At 44.1% G+C, this 21,873-nt stretch overlaps 1 protein-coding gene across 5 annotated transcripts in view; it reads left to right on the top strand.

Moving 5' to 3' along the window:
- Window positions 1-16,469, top strand: part of GCNT2 (glucosaminyl (N-acetyl) transferase 2 (I blood group)) — a 96,407-nt gene extending 79,938 nt beyond the window's left edge. For 3 of the 5 annotated variants that reach the window (XM_047733091.1, XM_047733090.1, XM_047733089.1), the window contains 2 exons: window positions 7,552-7,644; window positions 13,850-16,469. In XM_047733091.1, the coding sequence (XP_047589047.1) occupies window positions 7,552-7,644; window positions 13,850-14,040 (284 nt within the window). In that variant the 3' untranslated portion in view covers window positions 14,041-16,469. Of the gene's footprint in view, window positions 1-4,261; window positions 4,374-7,551; window positions 7,645-13,849 lie in introns of all 5 variants that reach the window. The other 2 variants (XR_007128068.1, XM_047733093.1) reach the window with 2 other exon arrangements.
- Window positions 16,470-21,873: the final 5,404 nt, after the last annotated feature.

Here is a 21,873-nt window from a genome sequence, read left to right as displayed (position 1 = left end):
CGAAAGAAGAATCAATTTGTTTACAATCACTGGAGTTAAATGCCGGGGTGTCATTTTGAGGATATTATGCTATGATCTCAAAGCTGCAGAACTCTAGAAACATCCATTAAGAAACCAGACAGCATCTCTTTTAGGAAATTTCATGTGTCAAAAATCCTAAGTGATTAATGAACAACTTTGTAGGTAAAAGTATAAACATACCGTTTTATTGCTAAACATGACCCCAATTGACAATGAGAAAAAAGGACTACAAGTTACTTCACACTACATTTCCCACTTATTAGGTAATTTCCCTTTTTTTGTTGTTAGTAAAGCAAATCACCACTGAACATTGTGCATTTGTCTTTTGTTGAATTATTCTTAGAACAGTCACAAGTACCATGACTAAGTCAGCAAAGCCAGTAAGCCTCAGAGGTTCATAAATAAATGTATGAAAAATATAAAAGCAACAACATTAAAGGTTTTATAAACTAAAAGAAATGTTCATTTTATACGCAAATATTTGCACATGATTTTTATTAATAATCCACAATTTCATGTTCTCAGTTGGGGCAGTTTTGCTCCCCAAGGGACATTTGGCTGCATCCAAAAACATTTTGGGTTGTCACGGGTGGGGGCAGGAGGTAAGAGGATGGGACAGGTGTGGGGACTGTTACCAGCATGTAACGGATAAAGGCTCCACATTCTCCGGTGTGCAGGTCAGCCCCCACAGCAATGACGTCACTGCAGTCCAAATGTCAGTAGCTCTGAGGCTGGTAAACTTGCTTCTGGTTATAGTAAAGAAGCAGTCTCTTCCACAGCTACAATGGTCCCGGTGACTTTAATAGATGGGTTTTGTTTGCAACCATTTATTCAGGGAACTATGCCAGGCAAGGTGCTAAGCACAAAACATATGTTATCTTATTTAACGGGAACAAAACCCTGTAAGGTTTTGAAGGTTAGTTCGTGATCTCTTAAAGAGATTACGTAATTGTTCAAGGTCACAACCAGTAGTACCAGAGATAAGGATTTGAGATGTGGACTCTGACTTTAAAGCCTGTGCTGTTAATCATTATGTATAAATAATGCTTAAAGGACCATCTTCACATATAGATACTTACACTTAAGGAATTAGGTTCCTAGCTTACATTGAAGCTATTCGTTTAAAGGGCCAGAGGGAATTGGGTGTTCTTGTGGCTTTCTTTGCATATTTCCAAATTTTCCAGAGTTAGACCAGTTTACAGCATGACCTTAATGGGTGAGCATTGGGAGAAATGGGGTTGACTTTGGACATTTAAAACCAAAAGCCCTTGTTGATTCAGTAAGTTAAAAAGTATACATCTGAGCTTCAAAAATAAGCAATTGCTGGAATTTGTTAGCACGAGTAGGTCTCCCAAAATGAGGACCACACTGTGTGAGAACCATAAGGAGAAAGTCAAGTCAACATAAATAAAGCTTGCATTTCAAAGAACCGTATTCATTTATTCAACAAACGCAGTTATTTGACTAATAATGGCTAAGCTCCAAGAAAAACATTCTTGGTTACTCTGTAAACGTATCTCAAATCTTTTGTTTAAATAAGCCTATGAAGAGCAAATGAGAGAATTGGAGTTGATAATTTAGAATGGTTTCTCGGATAGGATAATACTAGGGTCGTCTTTTTGCCCCAAACTAGAAATAATGCAAAAGAGACCCTTCCTAGGACACGGGTGAATTGAATGTAGACTTTATCCATATACCCCATAACTGCGCTCCTAGAATCCTGACAAGTGAGAATAATCATAATCATAACAGCAATAATAAAAACACAGTCATCTAGTCCAGTATTATTTTTAAGATTTTATCTATTTATTTGACACAGAGAGAGAGATCACAAGTAGGCAGAGAGAGAGGGGGAAGCAGGCTCCCCGCAGAGCAGAGATCCTGATGCGGGGCTCGATCCCAGCACCCTGAGCTGAAGGCAGAGGCTTAACCCACTGAGCCACCCAGGTGCCCCTAGTCCAGTATTTTTTTTTTTTTAAGATTTTTATTTATTTATTTGATAGAGATCACAAGTAGACAGAGAGGCAGGCAGAGAGAGAAGAAAGGACACAGGCTCCCCACTGAGCAGAGAGCCTGATGCGGGGCTTGATCCCAGGACCCTGAGATCATGACTTGAACTGAAAGCAGAAGCTTTAACCCACTGAGCCACCCAGGTGCACCCTAGTCCAGTACTTTTAAAATAGCACTTTTCCCCATGAGTGGATCCAGAAATAACACCAAATAAACAGGTGCATGACACATAATAAGTCTAAGTCGTTTGTGAAACTTTGTTTATGTACGTGTGTGTGCCTGCGGTGGTATAAATTGTTTTTCTGTGGATTGCAGTCTGAACGTTTGAAACTCCGCCGATCTGTTCTAGGCTTCATTTGAAAGGTGAGTCTACAGTCTTAAGTGATGGTTTCAGGATACACAGCTGGTTAGTGACAACGCTGACAAAGCTGGGGTAAGAACAAATTTCCCCAATCGCAGTGGGAAATTGTGTTCCACGGGTGCTGGGGCGTCTGCTGCGGGTCATCCCTGGGAGAAAATTATGCTTAGTAGATAATTTTAGGAAGTAGAAGGAGCATCGGATGTCAGCACAAGTGATTCGATCAGTAGCTTTGGGGTCTCCACGTAATGTTTTAACCCAGACCCCATTAAGTCACCGTGTAGTAGGCACACGGCACATTCAGACCACTCAGTCTCTCGCTTGCCGTTGTTGCCTGACAAAAATAATCAAGCGACGCCTGCAGAGTATTCACACTGAGTTGACATCTGAGCTGTCGCCAGAAGCCCTGTGGAGGGTTATCAAGCGAGTTGTACCAGGCAGGACCCACGTGGCGAATAGGTGACTGACGGCCGCTTAAGCAGTTGCTGTAGGGCAGACCGAAACAGGTTGGCCTCGGCCACGAGAGGAGAATAAATACTTTTTGATACCGAGAGGTAGAGCATGATTGTACCTTCATTGTACAGTGACCTGTTGGGAAACCAAGGTGGCAGGCAGGCCTGTCTTAGCCACACACTATGGGCAGCCCGGGAGACTCTGAGTTGCTGGGGGCAACCCTTGTGTGCCTCACGCATTCAGTCCTTTAACATTGACTGAGAATCCCCCGTGGGCCCCATGCTGTGAGGTCAAGGCTCCCTGAGGACCAGTCTTCTGCTCAACGTAGCTTTCCCCCACACGAGGGGGGCTGATGGGCTTCAGGAAGGTGATTTGAGTGGTCTACTCAAATGCCTGTGTTCCCTGCGGTGCGGACAGGTTTGCAAACTTAACCAAAGGATAGAAGGTACATAGTACCAGATTTCTTCACCAGGGCAAAATGTGGGGAAAAGGAGAAAGAAAAGGTAACCGAAACCTGGTGAAGGCTGAGGGAGGGGCTTCAAGGAGAGAGGAGACAGAAGCTACGTCCTCTTTGCAATGCTGGTTATGGCCCAGGGCTGCTGAGGCTCGATCGCGTGCTGGGATGCTCTGGGGATTTTGTGAGGGTGCAGATTCTCGGGCAGGATGGCTGATTTGGCATCTCTAACAAGCTCCCAGGGGATGCCCAAGTTCCCAGTCCAACAAAGCCAGGGGCGCTCCCCACTCCTGCCAGGTATTTCTGGACCTTGGAATTCTTTGCAAGAAAAGACAGAATAGAGTTCGACTTTGTCCCTCTCTCTGATTCCACTTGGAAAAATGGGTAATTTTTGTCTGCACACATATGAATAATATTTAAACAGACATGTTTGAGACTTGTCGGTAAACAAAGTATGGAAGTTGAGGTCTGGGGCACCTGGGTGGCCAAGTCAGTTTAACTGACTGATTTAGTCTGCCTTCGGCTCAGGTCATGATCCCAGGGTTCTGGGATGGAGCCCCACATCAGCGGGGCGTTTGCTTCTCCCCCCAGCTTGTGCTTGCTCTCTCTTTCTCTCTCGCTCTCTCTCAAATAAATAAATAAAATCTTAAAAAAGAAAAATTGAGGTTTGTAATTCCATGAGCAGGAAGTTCACATGTATTGTTTTTATTTTTTTTATTTTTTAAAGATTTTTATTTATTTGAGAGAGAGAGGGAGAGAGCATGTGCGTATGAGTGGGGGTGGGAGGCACACAGCAGACTCCCAGCTGAGCAGGGAGCGTAACACGGGTTCGATCCCAGGGCCCCGAGTTCATGACCTGATCCGAAGGCAGAAACTTAACCGACTGAGCCACCCAAGCACTCCTGTTATGTGTTTATTGTAAAGACGGCAGTCATTAATTATAAATGTCACCATCTTATTTCTAGAATAATGGAGTGTGTTTCTGAGGAAGAGTCAGTTTGTGATGATCAATATTCATGAGAATGAAAGAGGAAAAAAAAATCTTATCCTTTAAAAGACATAATCGCGTAAAGGAGGGTAGGTACGTTTTGTTACGGTGATGTGTTTGCACTTTTCTGCTGTGGCTTTTCACCAAAATAGACTTGTAGAAATTACATCAATGTCCGCTAATCTTGTTGACACAAGTAAATATACCAAAGTACCTCTATGTTTTCTGGAGTGTCCTCCACTCACCCCCCAACTTAACCAAGGCAAGTTTTATTCTAAATTCTTTTAAAATGTGTACTAAGAACAAAATAAAGAAGCTTCTCTTGGGAAAGGCATGTGCTAACGTAATTTTTAAAGTAATAAATGCAAATCAGAGCAATAGGAAGAAATATTGCTAAATAAATGGTATTTTTCTTGGGGACTACTCATTATTTATAAGCAAACTTTTCAAGTTTGGCAGAGAGAAAAAAAGGATCTGTCTTATAGCAAGCCCTTAGGAGTAGGGATCATGCCATTTACAGGAAGGGCTGTGCAAAATTTAATTTTAGTTGGGAGACCTGGGTACAATTCTTGATTTAGGTCATCATATAATTACCATGTGACACCAGGGCAAAAGAACAGAGCTTTTTTTCTTCTGAACATGCACATTTTTATTCATGTTCTTTTTTTTTTTTTTTAAAGATTTTATTTATTTATTTGAGAGAGAGAGAGACAGTGAGAGAGAGCATGAGCGAGGAGAAGGTCAGAGGGAGAAGCAGACTCCCCGTGGAGCTGGGAGCCCGATGCGGGACTCGATCCCGGGACTCCGGGATCATGACCTGAGCCAAAGGCAGTCGTCCAACCAACTGAGCCACCCAGGCATCCCTTTATTCATGTTCTTAAAGAGGAAATGTGTTCATGTGCCTAATCCAATTAAACTTTCTGAAAAGTATTGGTCTTGTCTAGGTTTTTTTTCTTATTAAAAAATATCATCCTGGATAATTTTTTTCTCATTAGTATGCATATTAGTTTTTTTGTTTGCCATTGTAACAAACTACCGCAGACTTAGCAGCTGAACCAACGTGAATGTATTATATTACTAGGACAGAAATCTGACACACGTCTCACCAGACTAAACCAAAGTGTTGGCTGGGCTCCGTTCCTTTCTGCAGGGTCTGAGCCTTTTCTAATGGTACCCGTGTACCAGCTGTTCACCTCCCTCTTCCACTGTTAAAAGACCCTTGTGGTTGCATTGGTCCAGCCTGGATAATTCAGGATAATTTCCCTATTTTAAGGTCAGCTGATTAGCAAACTGAATTCCATTTTGCCCTGTAACATAACATAATTTCAGGTTCCAGAGATTAGGATCCAGACTTCTTGGAATGCATGTCGTGGGGAGGGGCATGATTGTGCCTACTGGGTCTTCTGAGAAAGGACTATTACAGCCTGGGTACAGAGGTCATGAGCGCGGTACTGTAAACATCAGAATTACGTTCAGATTTGCTTTGCTCACCGGTGAAAATTGCTGGAGCGCTTATGAAACAAAATATTTTTTCTTTTGTCACATTTACCTTTTTCCCATCTACCCACTTTTCAGTAACGGAAATCTTGGGGTAAAACTACTCTATAGGATTAAATGGACCCTTTAATCTCTGTGAACTGTCCAAAATTTATTGAGATGGAGAGGGTTATACGAAATGGTTTAACACAGAGAGCCCTGGGTGGCTCAGTTGGTTGAGCGTCTGACTCTTGATTTCAGCTCGGTTCGTGATCTCAGGGTCGAGGATCAAGCCCCACATCGGGCTCTACACTCTGCAGGGAGCCTGCTTGAAATTCTCTCTGCCCCTCCCACTCGTGTGTGTGCACTCTCTCTCTCTCTCTCTCTCTCTCTCTCATTCTCTCTCTCTAAAATAAATAAGTAGATCTTTTTAAAAATGGTTTAACAGAGCATTTCTCAAATGGGGTAGTTTTGTGCACCCACCCTCCCTCCTGGGGGACATGTGGCCACACTGGAAGATGTTTTTGATTGTCACAACAGAGGGCTGTGTACTACTGGCATCCGGTGGGTGAAGGGCAGGCATGCTGCTGAGTAATTCCACAACACCCGGGACAGGCCTGATCACAGGGAATCATCCAGCCTGAAGTGTCAGTAATGCTCTGTATGTTCATTCATTGAATGTAAATAAAATAAATTTCTTTAAAATAAAATAAAAATATAAATAAATATAAAAATATGCAAAAATAAATAAATAGATAAAGTGTCAGTATTGCCAAGGTGGAAAAGCCCTGGCTTCGTGGGGACCCAAAGCCCTCTTTTCTTTTTTAAAGGCTCTTTACATTTCAAGAAAGTGCATTGATTCCTGATTAGTTAATTGGTCAGCTACTAAACTTTGGGCCAAAGAACAGGGGAAAGAAATAGAGAAGATGGGTGGGTCAGTGCACACCAGTCTTCCTCATAGTGGGGATCTCAAAGCTCAAACCTACCGCTTGTGGTCGACAATTCATCTTCACTGGGTCTGTTTCCTCTCTCTCCTCCCAGGGCCCTGCACAATGCTTGGCAACACCAAATGCTCAAGAAGCACTTTAAGGAATAAAAAGTATAACGTGTCAGGGGGCCTAGCAGGATCAGTCAGTAGTGGAGCGTGGGATGCTTGATCTTGAGGTCATAAGTTCGAGCCCCATGTTGGGTATAGAGATTGCTTATAAAAAAATTAAAAAATAATTTTAAAAAGGTAGCATGTTAAGGGATGTGTTTGAGTTTATAAGTAGTGAACAAGATATTTCCCTTCTGTATGCCTAACATTGCAACCTTGTATAAAGGGCTTTCACTTATTAGTGCTTAGCACATAGAGTAGCCTGTTTTCTGAGCTTTCATTTTAAGATACAAGTCATCTGAAAAGTCTTAAAGAGCTGTAATGTTAGGACTGGATGTAAAATCAGTTGAGGGCCATTAAGAGATAACCCCAAAATCTCCCAACTTTTCCATCTTCGTTATGATTTCAAGCTATGGTATTTCTTAAACTCTATTTTGCAGGCTTGGGCACACATTGTAACCAAAAAAATTATGCATATATATATATATTTTTTTTCTTTTTTCCACTGGTGGCCAGGTGGGGTCATAACCACCAACCATTAATGCCATAAGCTTTTGAGGTTTTGCACCCATGAAGGAAAATCTAATGTGAAAGATAATCTACAGAAAACATAAGCATAATTTGCAGGCTTCGTTGATGAAATGGCACCCATCTCTCTTGGTTCTCATTTTTGCTTTTCTTTATCAACATTGCAGGTGTCCCTGGCTCCATGCCAAATGCATCATGGACTGGTAACCTCAGGGCTATAAAGTGGATGGACATGGAAGATAAACACGGAGGCTGCCATGGTGAGCTGTTCATTCCACACTTTGAGGCCACGCAGTTTGTTGGTGTTGGCGTGAACATTGTTGTGAAATACAGGGGTTCTCATGGAGAACAATCTATGTGTTCTTAGAGTAGCTAGAGGCTTCAAGACATGGTAAATTTAGGTGATTTCCTGGGTGGTGGCTCAGTTGGTTAAGCATCCGACTCTTGATCCTAGCTCAGGTCTTGATCTCATGGTCATGAGTTCAAGCCCCACATTGGGTTCCATGCGGGACGTGGAGGCTGCATTTAAAAAAGAAAGGAAGGAAGGAAAGAAGGAGAGAAAGAAAGAAAGAGGGAGAAAGAAAGAAAGTAAGAAAGAAAGAGAGAAAGGTGGATAGATCTCACTGATGTTCTCTAGCTCATGATTATCAAGTGGGGATAGAAGTGGCCTCAACTTTGAGGATACTTTCTTACTAGTTTCTGCTTTCTTATTTATTCCTCTTTCTGTTCCTTTTGGGGGTGCAGTGGTTAGGAGGGGACAGTGGTCAAGATGAGAAGTGATGTCATGTTCTCACCACCGAGCAAGCTGGACCTCCACCCCTACCCTTTACACCAGCTTCTGCTATCCCCGCAGATGGGCTTCCAGCTGGCTTGGAGGTACTCACGGCTGCTCTGGCATGATGACGGGCAACACTAACAAGAGATGTCTTTCCTCCAAATGGACAAGAATGAGAAAGTTTAAGTAGTTTTCATTTCTCTCTTTCTTTTTTTTAAAGATTTTATTTATTCATTTGACAGAGAGAGAGAGACCACAAGTAGGGGGAATGGTGGGCAGAGGGAGAAGCAGGCTCCCCACCGAGAGGGACTCTATCCCAGGACCCGGGCTCATGACCTGAGCCTCAGGCAGACACTTACCCAACGGAGCCACCCAGGCGCCCCAGTAGTTTTTATTTCTGTAGGACTTTATAAAGAAGGGCTTTCATCAGCCCTGGTCAACATTCCATTTAAACTGTTGCCTGGTATGTAGTGAGCATGGTATTCATTAACTAGGGCTCACGTAACCAAGTATGAGAGACCGCGTGACTTCAACAACAGAAATTTGTTTCCTCACCCTCCTGCAGGCTGGAAGCTGGAGATCAAGGTGGTGACAGATTTGGTTTCTCCTGAGAGGCTCACAGGTGGCCACTTTCTTCCCAAGTGGTCTCTCACGTGGTCTTCCTTCTGTGTGCGTCTGGGTCCTCATCTCCTCTTTTTACCCCCACGGCATTCCTACTGCACAAGGGCCCATCCTGTATGACTCATTTTAGCTTGAATAGCTCTGTCTCAGACACAGTCACAGTCTGAGGTACAGAGGCAGTGGGGCTAGGACTTCAACAGATGGATTTGGGCAGGGGGACAACTCAGCCCATAACGGGAGGTGGCCTTTGCTCCCTGTGCTGACAGAGCTTTGCCACCTCTACTCATCCATCAGTCCGTCTAGGTGCAGTCTCTGGCTTCCCTCTCGGGGCCATCTCATCGACACCTCATGTTTCAGAGGAAAACCTCCAAATGACTGCCTCTGGGCAGCTCTCCGTTCCTCCCCACCCCCTTTTCCATCTCTCTGAGCATCCGCTTCCGCTGCAGATGGCAAATCCTCATGTCACCGTACAGTCTGCCCCTCGGCAGGTATATTCATGTCTTTACTTAATCAGCCAACATATTGGCTGACACCCGTGCCACGTGCCTGCATTTCATCACGGCCCACCCTGCTGGTGGAAGGAGGAGGGTGGAGAGGACATTTGCTTTTGGGTCTCCTGGGTCTTCTTTAGAAAAGAGACCATCATCACCATCAGTTGGGGGTCCCAGTATTTGAGTTCCCCGAAGTCCTCCTATAACCCTGTCACCCTCCCTCTGGGACCCCTGTGGTCATCCTCTAATCTGCTGCTTCACTCTGGCTGTAACTCGGGAGGACTTCAGCCTCCACAGCAGGGACCCATGGGATGTCATGACTTTGTGGCTCTAGCCTCCCCCTCGGAAGCTCCTGTCCCCCTGTGCCTCTATCAGCAACCCCTGCCCCTCCATAGAGCCTTACCTTCCACCTCCTTGTCCTCACCTGTGCCCAGGCCCTACCCCATAGAGAAGGTATAGGCTAGTCAGGTTTACATTTTTAGAGGGATTTTCACTTACCACATGACAAGTGGGCCCATGAGAGGAGCCCTGAGCCAGGGACCTACCTAGTGTACAAAGCTTGGGCAGCCCAAGTCTCTCAGAAAAATGTCTCATTTTTCTTCTTTTAGCACCTGTTACACCAGTGAACATCTGAAAGCCTTGTACGGTACAGAGCATAAAAATAGTTTGTCCCCCAAACCACTCGAGAGGGAAAAGAAAAAGAACCCAGAGAAGGCAGAACAGTGCGTGCCAGACCAGCAAGTCAGGAGTACGATCTGGACCTTTTCCCCTTGGTGGCGAGTAATAGGAATTGTTCCAAACCCGTGGATGTGTACCCACTCTAGACCCTGTCAGCACTTAGAATCACTCCAGCTCTGTCATCTTGAACTTGGAGCTTCCGCCTTTGATTACAATCTCTTTGTCGCTCTGCTAGTTTTCTTCACCAGCTTACGTGCTTTGTATCTTCCCGTCTTTCTCCCCAGAGCAGAATAGAAGCTCCAAGAGGACTAGGATTTTTAACCAATTTGTTCATTGCTATATCCCCACATCTAAAATATGTTGTTGTTGTTGTTGTTGTTTGAAACGTGGCAGCTTTTTTAAAATTGGGATTGCCAAGGTTTCAACTGTCCCAGTTGCTTCCTCCTACTAGCTTCCTTCTGAGGACTCCCTGTCCAGCCTGTGTAACTGGGTCAACTGTCCCATGCTGTTCTCACTCAACATTCCAGATTCCCCTGCCATTTGACCCTACAAGGTCCATTCCTATGCATAAGGGTCACCACCATCCGCTTTATGCCATTTGTGTTTGCCTAAGCAAACCATTGCTGGAGACTGTCCCCCCGCAACAAGGAGGCTAGACCCTCCTGGCTGCCTACTTACTCTTTTATTTACCTTATTATCTTCCTGGTGTCCTGTTCATCTTTTCTGCTCACCTTAAACTCTCAATCTTAGGCTAAAATGGCCTCTCTACTCTCAGAAGGTAATAACTTCAACTTGAGGAAGAACTTTCAAGACATTTGATGGACATCCCCTTACCAGTTTGTCATGCCATCCCCTTTTCTCCATGTCAGGGTACTTTGGACACACTCTCATCGTTCCTTCCTGTTCTGAGAGGAAAGCTACCCATCCTCACAACCAGCGTCACCATCTGGGGGGGTCTCAACTTTGTGTGGGTTTCCCTAGAGGATCCCTTGCTCTCCTGCCTTCCTCTGTTGCCCCCTCTGTGCTGGTGGGTAGGGATTCTCTTCTCTATCAGGTGTGTAGTGATTGCCTCTGGCCTGAAGACCAAGTTGTGTAGCCTCTACTCCATCCACACTGAAACAGTTGCCCCTGTTCACTTCACTCTCTCAAGCACGGACGGGCTGCTTATGACTTCAGTTCTTACTGCCGCCTCCTACCCCGGGTCCTTCTCTGACTTCCCACAACTCTGGCTTCTGTGCCCCATGATTTCCATTCTCTCTTGTACTTCCTCCCAGGCACATTCAATTAATCACAAGTCCTGTCAGCCCTTCTCTGCTCTGTTTCTAATACCTTTCCTGTCAGCCCTCTCATGGCAGCCCTTTCCTTCCCCTCTCATGGCAACCATTAACTTTGAACCGGTTCTCTGGTTTACATTAAGTTGTTAGTGTGGCCTCATGATTGATTTCTAACGCACCCTGCCAAGCTGTGCAAAATTAATCTTGGCTAAAGCTCGTTTCACCATTTGATTCTTCCATTCAGAAATCTTCAGAGACTCTCCCTATGTATGGGATTAAAAAAAAAGGCCTAGCCCTTTAGTTTGTTTTAGGTCAGTCAACCATAGTCGTTCTACTCTTGCCAAGAAACCTCTAGAAAAGAGGTTCAACTTCCTACCATTCTTCTTCTAACCCACTTCCCAACCAAACTCCCAATTCTAGTAGAAAATTCCCACCTCTGCACATTTTTCCAGAGGCATTGTCCCCAAATGAAGCCACCATCTGTACCCCGCATGGCTTCCCCTAGTCTGTCCTTCCACAGAGTCGCCACCCATCCTTCTCTATCCATTTGTTCAATAGTATTAATGTAACACCTGATGTTTACAAGGTTCTGTCCCAGATGCTGAGGACATAGAGGGGAACAAAATGGTCTCAAGTTCAGCCCTTTTGAACCTTATGTTCTAGTCTAAGGAGAAAGACAATAAACAATTATCTGGAAAGAAAGACAGTAAACAAAATATTTGCCTTCCTGGCACTGACACACATGTCTACCTGTTGCTCATGAGAGCCAAGAGAAAAATGAATCAGGGAAGGAGGAAAGAGGGGTCAGAGGAGGCCTCACTGAGAACACGGCCTTGGAGCAGAGGCCTGGGGTGCGGTGTGAGAGGGAGCCTCCAGGATGTGTGGTGGAAAGGGGCTGGCGGGGGGAGAGGAGCAACGTGGATTCTCCGGTAGAACGTGCGTGGTGTGCTCGGGGCCAGCAAGGAGGCCAGTGTGGCCGAAGGGACTAAGCAAGGGTTATTAAGGGTTGTAAGTCAATGAGCAAGGGGGGTGGGAGGTAAAGGCCAGACCCTGAGGAGTCCATGTAAGGGCCTACTTAGCCAGAGTGATTCCCTCAGGTTAAACAGTGATTTTGTTGTTTATGCAGTAAAACTTAAACTGACCCTGTCCCCACCCCGCCAGGGGAACTTACTTAAAAGCAAGTCCCAGAAACCAGTAGAATGTGGTCGACCAGTCTCTGATAACAGAGCCCTAATACAAGGGTGGGTCAGGTCAGGTGGAGATAAAAGCATGAATGCAGGGATGAGTCGGGCCAGGTAGAGACATCCAATCAGTGGGGCGCACATACCGTCCCCTAGCTACCAAGGAGTGTGGGCCCCGCCTTTTGGGCGCCAATTCTGACCAAGGTAGTTCAAATAGCTACTATGGGGTGAATTGTAATTCAATTGGCCGCCCGTGTGTGACCTAGCATGACTGTGCAGCTTTCTCTGTGTGTTGCAATCTCATTGGCCACCTGTGTGTGGCCAGGCCCAATCACACGGCCTTTGCTCTATAAAAGCTAGTCTGTGAGGCTGGGAGGGGTCGCTCTCTCTGTCAGAGGTGGCCCCGACTGGTCGGTTTGATTCTTGATCCTTGGCACGAAATGAAGCTTTGCTTGACCTTCACTTTGTATCAGTCTCGCTCCTTTGATCACAGACCTAACACCCCAAATGAGAGGAGAAGCCCTTAGAGGGTTTTGAGCAGAGGAGACATCATGATGTGCTGACATTTAAAGCAGTCGCTCTGGCTTTTGCGCTAACAGACCAAGGTGGTCCCAGTGGAATCCGGTTATTACTGTAACAATTTGGACAGGACGGTCGAGGTGGTGTGGGCCCCAGTGGTGGTAGCGGAGGTGGTGGAAAGGGGTCCAATTCCATTAGTATTTTGAAGGTTGAGGTGTCAGAATGGCTGACAGATTGTGTGTGGGGTATGAGAGAAAGGAGGAGACAGACGTACCCAGGGGAGCTCAGAGCGGGTGAGGAGTTGAGTCCTGACATGTCCTCTCAGGGAGATTCATTCTCATCTAAGTGGAGATAAAAAGTCAGCACTTGGATAGGCTCACAGAACAGGCCTGACCAGGGCGACCCATAGCGACCTCTCCCTTCTGTACGCTTCTAGAACCTCTCCTCCATCACTCTCATTTGCTAATACACGGAAGTGTACCATTGTACTGTACCGTTCACTGTCCTGTTCTTTAAGGACCTCTGTGTGCCCTTCGTCTTCCCATAAAGAGCTGAACTTCCTTGTGGGCTGGGCCCCCAGGGTCCTGCTTCATTAGAAGCCCATAGTGCTGGGGCGCCTGGGTGGCTCAGTGGGTTAAAGCCTCTGCCTTCAGCTCAGGTCATGATCTCAGGATCCTGGGATCGAGTCCCGCATCGGGCTCTCTGCTCAGCGGGGAGCCTGCTTCCTCCTCTCTCTCTGCTGGCCTGTCTGCCTACCTGTGATCTCTGTCAGATAAATAAATAAAAATCTTAAAAAAAAAAAAAAAAGAAGAAGCCCGTAGTGCTTAGCACCCTTTTAGCCGCTCCGCAGGTAGACAGGACTCTACTGCTGGGCAATCTCACTTCCCCCAGCATGTTCTGATGGTCTCTTGTTCTCCCCTCCGCAGGCCGCTACGTACACGGCATCTGTATCTACGGAAACGGAGACTTGAAGTGGTTGATTAATTCGCCCAGCCTCTTCGCTAACAAGTTTGAGCTTACCACGTACCCCCTCACTGTGGAATGCCTGGAGCTGAGGCTTCGAGAAAGAACCCTAAATCAGAGTGAAACCGTAATTCAACCCAGCTGGTATTTCTGATCCCCTGTAACACGGGCTCAGCGGGCGCCCGAGGCCGGGGAGAAGAGCCTTGCTTCGTGCGAGAACTCTGCCTCGTTTAGGGGAGGAGGTGCCGGAGTGAGGTTAGGGCTGCAGAACCTGGCCCTGTCGTTCTGTGTGAAGACATCTGTGGACACTGTGAACTCTGCCCATCAGGGTGGTTCCCCGGGGCGAGGCGAGCCTTTTGGCCTCACCAGTGGCCTCCCGATGTTCCTTCCATGTGGGGCTGATGCTCTGATCGGTGATAAATTGAACTGACGTCAGACCTTGGCACCAGATGCTCACTGGAGAGACACGTTTTCATGAAAAGGAGAACTGTAGATAAGAAAAGGAGAACTGTTGAGGGAAATAGGAATTGTGTCTCTTTGAAGGAGTCTTCTCTGACAGGTCTGTAGCTACGCATTCATGGACACAAGTCCTCTCTGCTCAGCTGCGTGGAGGCATAGAAACAGCTTTCTGGGCAACTCAGCCATCTCCTTTAGAACTTGAGCTACCACAAGGGAGAACTAGGTCTTGTTCCCGAGTTCCAACACTAGCATTTCCGGTTGACTGTGTCTGGAGTTCTGTGTAGAAGGTAAAGTCATTGACAGGAGGCGGGATATGCTTTTCGGACAGTGGCCACTGCTTCCTGCTTCAGCAAAGGGATCCCAGGGAAACTGGACTTTTCTTGGGGTGTGTCTAGAATGTGCGCTAGTCCCCCTGCCGTTGCTTTCCATGGAGAACGCCGAAACGTTCCCAAGAATGAAGATATTTCTAGAAGAGAGGTGCTATTGCGTGAATCTTGTCCCGAGTCTCTAGCCTCAGAATGAGTCACTTTCCTCTTTGGTCACCACCCTCCATCCCCACCGAAGTGATCTTACCTGCAAAATGGAGTCCAGTTTCTACGCCATGAGGCTTCAAGGACTCCAGAGTATTCTCTGAGTAGGTTTACAGTGCTTAGTGCTAGTAAGAGCCACTAGGTTTCTAAGAGCTCTCCACTGTGATGAGCCTTCTGTGTCACCGATCCCTCGTCTCGTTCCTTTATCCAACTCATTCATTCAGCATGCAGTCAGTACATATTTGTTGAGTGCCTGTTGTACACCACACCCATCTTGGACACCAGGAGAAAAGGGAGACAGAAGCTTTTTCACTCTAAAGTTCTTGGTAATAGCATCAACTTCGAAAAGGCAGCTGTAGAGAATCTCCCGGATTGCTTGTATTTTAATACTTTCATGTGCAAAGTTATAGATTTGGGATATCAGGCCAAGAATATGAGTAATTAGAAATTGAGGTCTGGCGGTCCCTAGGTGGCTCAGTCTGTTAAGCGTCTGCACTCAGCTCAGGTCATGATCCTGGAGACCTGGGATCGAGCCCCACATCGGGCTCCCTGCTCCACGGGGAGTCTGCTTCTCCCTCTCCCTCTGCCCTTCCCCATCCCACCCTCCATTCATTCTCTCTCTCAAATAAGTAAAATCTTTAAAAAAAAAAAAGAAATCAAGGTCTAAATCAGAGATATTAGAGATCATTGCAAAGGGAGAAGGGTAGGAATAGACAAGCTAAAGCCTGTTGCGTTGTAGGCATCCTGACAGCTCCCTTACGGCTCGTTGCGCTAAAACCTTACAACACCTGGGAGGCTCACAAGATTGCCTCCATTTTGCAGATGAAGTGAGGCTTACAGACTTTATTAATAAGCGTTAGGAAACAAATTCTCTGAGGATAGGGGTGTTCTTACTGGTCTCCTTCGTTCGATTTCCTGAGATGGAGTATTTAGAGAAGGTGAAATAAAGCCATATTTAGTATACCAGAGACGGTAGGTTTTAAGAAGAAGGGTCTCAGCATTAATGTGAGAAAATGTGCTGTCACCTCAGAAAAATGTGAAGTCTACTCTTATCCTCCTAAATCCATTAAGTTCCTTAATATTTATTTATTCTAACAAAAAAAAGTTACTACAACTAATGATATCTTTAATTCACAAATTTTATTCTTTTTTCCTGTGACTGTGCCTGTTGAGTGTTAATTGTATTTAAGGGAGTGGCTTTGAAGTAAAGCCGCCTTTTGTTCCTGCTACTGAAAAAGATGTAGCTGTGCAGAGTGGTAAAGGCTTGAAGCAGAGGAAACACACCCAGAGCTAATGGAGTCTAAGAACCATCTTTTTTTTTTTTTCCACTTTAAATGACCCCACCCGAGAAGAAGGAATGTTTAACACTGGATCTTTCTCATCTAGAACGAGACTCTTTTTTGGAGTAGAAGATGTTTATATGTCTGTTGCTGGTCATCTCTGTGTCTTGCATTTTTTAATATTGGAAGATTGTAGTGTTTGGGCCAGTGGGTTTCTGCTAGCCCATGGGGACGGTTGAAACTACTAAATCCATCCTTGATTGCAATGATGTTCCACGTTGTTGTCTTAGAAATAAATTAATATATTGTTTTCACCTTTGGGGCTACTGTGTCTTTTTATGTGATGGTTGGCTAATAGCCACTAAAGGTCATGTTTAACCAGGTAATTCTTCTAGCATTTTTACACAAAAAAAATACAAATAAAGGGGTTCCTGGCTGGCTCAGTCGGTGGAGCACTCAACTCTTGGTCTCAAGGTTGTAAGCGTGAGCCCCGTGTTGGGTGTGGAGGTATTCTTAAAAATAAAATCATAAATAAAAATAATTAAACTTAAAATTTTTGAATAGCTTTAGTTTTACAGAAACTTTACAGGAAAATATGCAGATAGTCCTGAAAGTTCACATGTACACCCCACTCAGTTTCCCATTATTGCCATATTAGAGTAGTATGGAGCATTTTAATTAGATTTTCTAAATTTTTACCTAATGCCCTTTTTTGGTTGCAAGACCCCATCTAGAATGCCCCATCACGTGACTTTCAGTCGACATGCTTCATTGGGCTCTGTCTGTTTCTCAGTCTTCACTTGCTACGATGAACTTGACGATTTTGAGGGATACTAATCGGCTATTTCATGAAGTGCCCCCCTGGTTTTGGCCCATGTTTTGTTCATGATTAGACTGGACTTTTGGGTTTGGAAGAGGAAGACCACAGAGGTGAAGTGCTGGGGTACATTCCATCGACGGGACCTAACCAGAGTTGAGGCTAACCTTGATCACCTGACTTCAGTGGTGTTTGTTAACTTTCTCCACTGAAAAGCCAGTTTTTTCCGCTTTCCATACCTCACTCTTTGGAGGGAAGTCACTATTGGCAACCTGTATATAAGGAATAGGGAGTTACGTTCCACCTTCTTTAGAGTAAAATACCTACATAAATTATTTAGAATTCTTCTATAAAGGAGATTTGTCTCTTTCCCCCAATTTACTTATTTATTAAAAAATTTGTTTACATCATTGGGGGGCTCATAGATGTTTATTTTAAACTTCAGGTTATAATCCAATACTACCTTGGGCACCTGGGTGGCTCAGTCAGTTGAAGTGTCTACCTTTAGCCCGGGTTGCAGTCCTGGGGTCCTGGGATTGTGTTCTGCCTTGGGCTCCCTGCTCGGTGTGGGGTCTGCTTCTTCCTCTGCCCTTCCCCCCTGCTTGTGATCTCTCTTTTACACTCCCTCTCAAATAAATAAATAAAATATTCAAAAGATAAACAATACTATTTTTTTTCTCTAATTGTTCCAGCTGAGGCCATAGGTAGTTCTCTCACGTTGTCCCAAGTCTTTGACCTATCCCCATCACTGTGGGTTTTTCCTTGAACACTTAGTTATTTCCTGGCATTGCAAGGTGCTCCACTCTTACTATTCCCTTACTCCATTTTGAAGAAAAATGACAAGTATAATAGCTATGGCATGAGAAGTACCTGGTGATCAGAGGCTCGGACTCTCGGACAAAGGTCTGGGTCACCTGACCAACTAGGCATGCAGACTAGCAGAGGTGCTAGTGAAGGATATGGGGAATCTGGAAAGGGAAAGAGAAGAAGGAGATATACCGGGCATCGGTTACAGCTTCAAGACCAACTACAATGGTGGAAACTGTAGGTCATTCCACTAATCTTCCCTTTGTAAGTTTTCCCCAAGAAAACACACTCACGGGATTCAGAGGAGCTACTCTCTCAGTTTTTCGGAAGAAACTGATCCAAGCTGCTCTGGTGTGGATGGTGCACTGGACAAATGGGATCTTCTCCGGACTGAAGCTGTCAGCCTTCCCTGGAAATTACTCTCAGCCTCGGAGAGTGACCCCACCCTATGTCATATCCCATCTGGGGTCAGCCTACACCCAATGGCAGGAGTGTGTGGGGCTATAAAGTCCCAATGCCCTCACCCTAACTTGGGCCCATAGCAGCCGATGAGCTCTCTGGGGGGAAACAAGGCCTTACTGTAATTGTATCACAGACCAGCTTCTTTACTTAATCCTAATCCCTTCTCTTCCTCCATAAATACTGAATGTGAAGAGCTCCCTTGCACACTCATCAATTTAGAGTCTGATTTTTGGAGAACCTCACTTGTGATATGTTCCCTGGACAAATGATGACACAAAAATTTACCTATATTTTGGGTCTCCTGGGTGGCTCAGTGGATTAAAGCCTCTGCCTTCGGCTCGGGTCATGATCTCAGGGTCCTGGGATCGAGCCCCGCATCGGGATGTCTGCTCAGCAGGGAGCCTGCTTCCTCCTCTTTCTCTGCCTGCTTGTGATCTCTGTCAAATAAATAAATAAAATCTTTTTAAAAAATTTACCTATATTTTCTTTTTTAACTTTCGTAGTTGTTCTCCCCCCCTCTATGTTTAACTCTTCAGGATTTCAGCCATCTAGAATTTATTTTGTCTTACGATTTAAGGTAGGCACCTAAATTTTTTATTCTGCTAAGGAAAACCAGTTATCCCAATACCTTCTTTGTCAATAAGATTATGTATTAAATTCTCATGTATTTGGGGGTCTTTTTATGGACTCTATTCTGTTTTACCGATTTTTTGGTCTATCCACATGCCAAAACTGTATTTCAAAAAATTGCAGTAGACCTCTGCTCTGTGGCAAGACAAAGAATCCTTTACTGGTCTTTTTCAACATTCTCATGGTATTTTTTGCTCATTTACTTTCAGGCAAATGTTAGAAACAGTTTATCAAATTCCTTGAAAAATCCTATCAGGATTTTAATGGAATTTGCACAAAATTCATGTTGATTAATTTTGAGGTAATTATACCTTGACAACATTGATCTGTAGTATGCCTATTCAGGCCCCCTGTTGTGTATTTCCTTAATATAGTTTTCTTATGCAAGTCTTGCACATGCCATATTATATTAATCGCCCATATTTTAAACAGTTCTTTGTGCTTACTGGGAACGGGATTTTAAAAATATGTATCCGTTTTGTTGTCGGTAGCAAAAAGGGAAACAATTGATTTTGATCATCTATGTGGATTTTATTAAATTTTTTCATTATTCCTAATAGTTTCTATGTGTTTTCTTTTCTTCTTCTTCTCCTTTTTTTTTTTTTTAAAGTAGTCTCCACAACCAGCATGGAGCCCAACGTGGGGCTTGAACTTACACCCTGAGATCAAGACCTGAGCTGAGATCAAGAGTTGGACACCTAACAAACTGAGCCACACAGACGCCCCTCTCAGTGTGTTCTCTAATAGTGTTTCAGTCTATTATACCTCACATTTTCTGGTAATTATCTATAAATACTAGTTTCGCCTCTTGCTTTCCCAAATTAAGTCATCTTGTTTCTTTTTCTTTCTTTCTTTCTTTCTTTTTTTTTTTTTTGGTCTTCTTACATCGGCAAAAATTTGTGATACAATTTTAAATGGTGGCAGTGATAGCAGTTATCCTTGAGTTGTTCCCAACATTAAATGACATGTTAATTCTTGTGCATGATATGTCAGAGGTTTGATATAGGTTTCTGGTAGATACTCTTTATTGAAAAGAATACCAGAAAATAAATATACATTGAAATATAATATGTATATATCCTGGTTGCTCTCTCCCTTTTTTTGTTGTTGTGTAATACAATTATGGATGACTGGTTTTTAAAATTTTTCTTTGCATATATTACTTCAAAAAATGAGAGGGAAAAGTCACTACTCCTAAACTTTTTAAACAGTAAGAATTTAGTATAGTAGTCGATGTCAAGGGGGAATCTGGAGCAGGGATCCCTTTGAACAGACTAGGCAAACAACTGAAGTTTGAGAAAACCAATAATGACTGACTGGAAGATTCCTTATTGTCATGACTCCCTCTTCTGGTCAGGATGGCTTAGGGTTTAAGCGGCAATGGGAAACAGAGCAGAGGTCAAACCTCTCAGAGCCAACTTCCGACCTTGGAAAGAGAACTAACAGTGATGTCTCTGAGAGGAAGAGGGTAAGAGGTGAAGTTGTCCGTGCTCCCTTTTCCATGAGGGACACCTACAGACTTAGAAAGAAGGGCATCCACTGTAGCAATCTGGAAGACTAACTTGACAAGTCCTATTGTGAGCCCAGGAAGCCTAACCTACAACTTGGGAAGGATCCCGGGGGCTCTATCAGAGAAGTGGGCTGAATGATCCAGAAAGAAAAGGTTCTTAAGAGGACAAAATTCGGAAAATGATGGACAGCATTGAGGGTCGATCTGTAGAGGGGAATCTTGGGCTAACTGTCGTCACAAGCTGAGATTAGGAGAAACAGTTAAGAAGTTATTGCAAGATTAAAGTGAATTATTTATGAACTTTAGGCCATTTGTTTCAGTTAAAGTGAATTATTAGTGAGCTTGAGGCCAGGTACACAAGGCAAAAATGTAGGGTTGTATTTTATTTTATTTATTATTATTATTGTTAAAGATTTTATTTATGTATTTGTCAGAGAGAGAGAAAAAGAGAGAGCACAAGCAAGGTGAGTGGCAGGCAGAGGGAGAGGCAGGCTCCCGATGGAACAAGAAGCCCAATATGGGACTCGATCCCAAGACCCTGGGATCATGACCTGAGCTGAAGGCAGATGCTTAACCGCTGAGCCACCCAGGTGTCTCAAAAATGTAGGTTTTTAGAAGACTTCCTTAAAATTTTTTACTTTGGAAATAATGTTAAACTTAGAGAAAAAGTTACAAAAATGACAGAGTTCTTGTATATCCTTCAAACTGCTACTTCCAGTGTTAACATCTTACATAACCAAAGTGTAATGATCAAAACCAGTTCGTTTGGTTTTTAACTCTGGGCTGGCTGTGTGTTGAGAGTTGTGGCCAATGGACTTTTACCTTCGCTCAGGATAGACCAGATGATATGTAACATGTAGTACCATCATCTTAGACCAAATGAGACTTAGACTGGTCTCAAGTGATATTTCCTGATGAAAAGTACAATGGAAAAGAAAATTCTGTACATTTGGTATGTGGAAGTGAGATATGGAAGTGAGATAAAAGAAATAGATAGAAGAGCAGATCCATAGTCATAGCACTAAGAAAATGATGGAGAAGAAAATGGTGTGGTTGAAATGTATCTTGTATCTTACAGATTACTGGTTGGAAAATTCTGATTTAGGTTCATTTTCTCAGGATTTCCCTACATAGATTTAATGGGTCATGAACAGCTAGGAAGAAAAGTACTGATTACTGCCATGTCTACACATTTAAACTCTGACACTTAACACCTTTGGTGACCCCCTTCTGCATACCTCTGAGTGCACCAGGCATGGAAGTTCCACAATTAGCATTCATATGGTGGCCTTTACAGGGGACTCAGCAAGAAGTATTTAAATTAGACTTTCCACCTGCATGGCTGTGTATCAGAGATGACCCAGGGGAGGAAAAATGGTTTAAAGAGTAACCACAGTAATAGCATGAGATTCTTAGGGGATACAGTTACAAAAAGCCTCAGAGTGACTTTAAATACATTCTGGACTGCCAGACAAATATGTGGAAATGTAGG

Source organism: Lutra lutra, chromosome 6 (assembly GCF_902655055.1).
Source record: "Lutra lutra chromosome 6, mLutLut1.2, whole genome shotgun sequence".
NCBI classification, from domain to species: domain Eukaryota; kingdom Metazoa; phylum Chordata; class Mammalia; order Carnivora; family Mustelidae; genus Lutra; species Lutra lutra.
The sequence above is the reverse complement of the archived record's forward strand: the minus strand, read 5'-3'. Positions and strand labels throughout refer to the sequence as shown.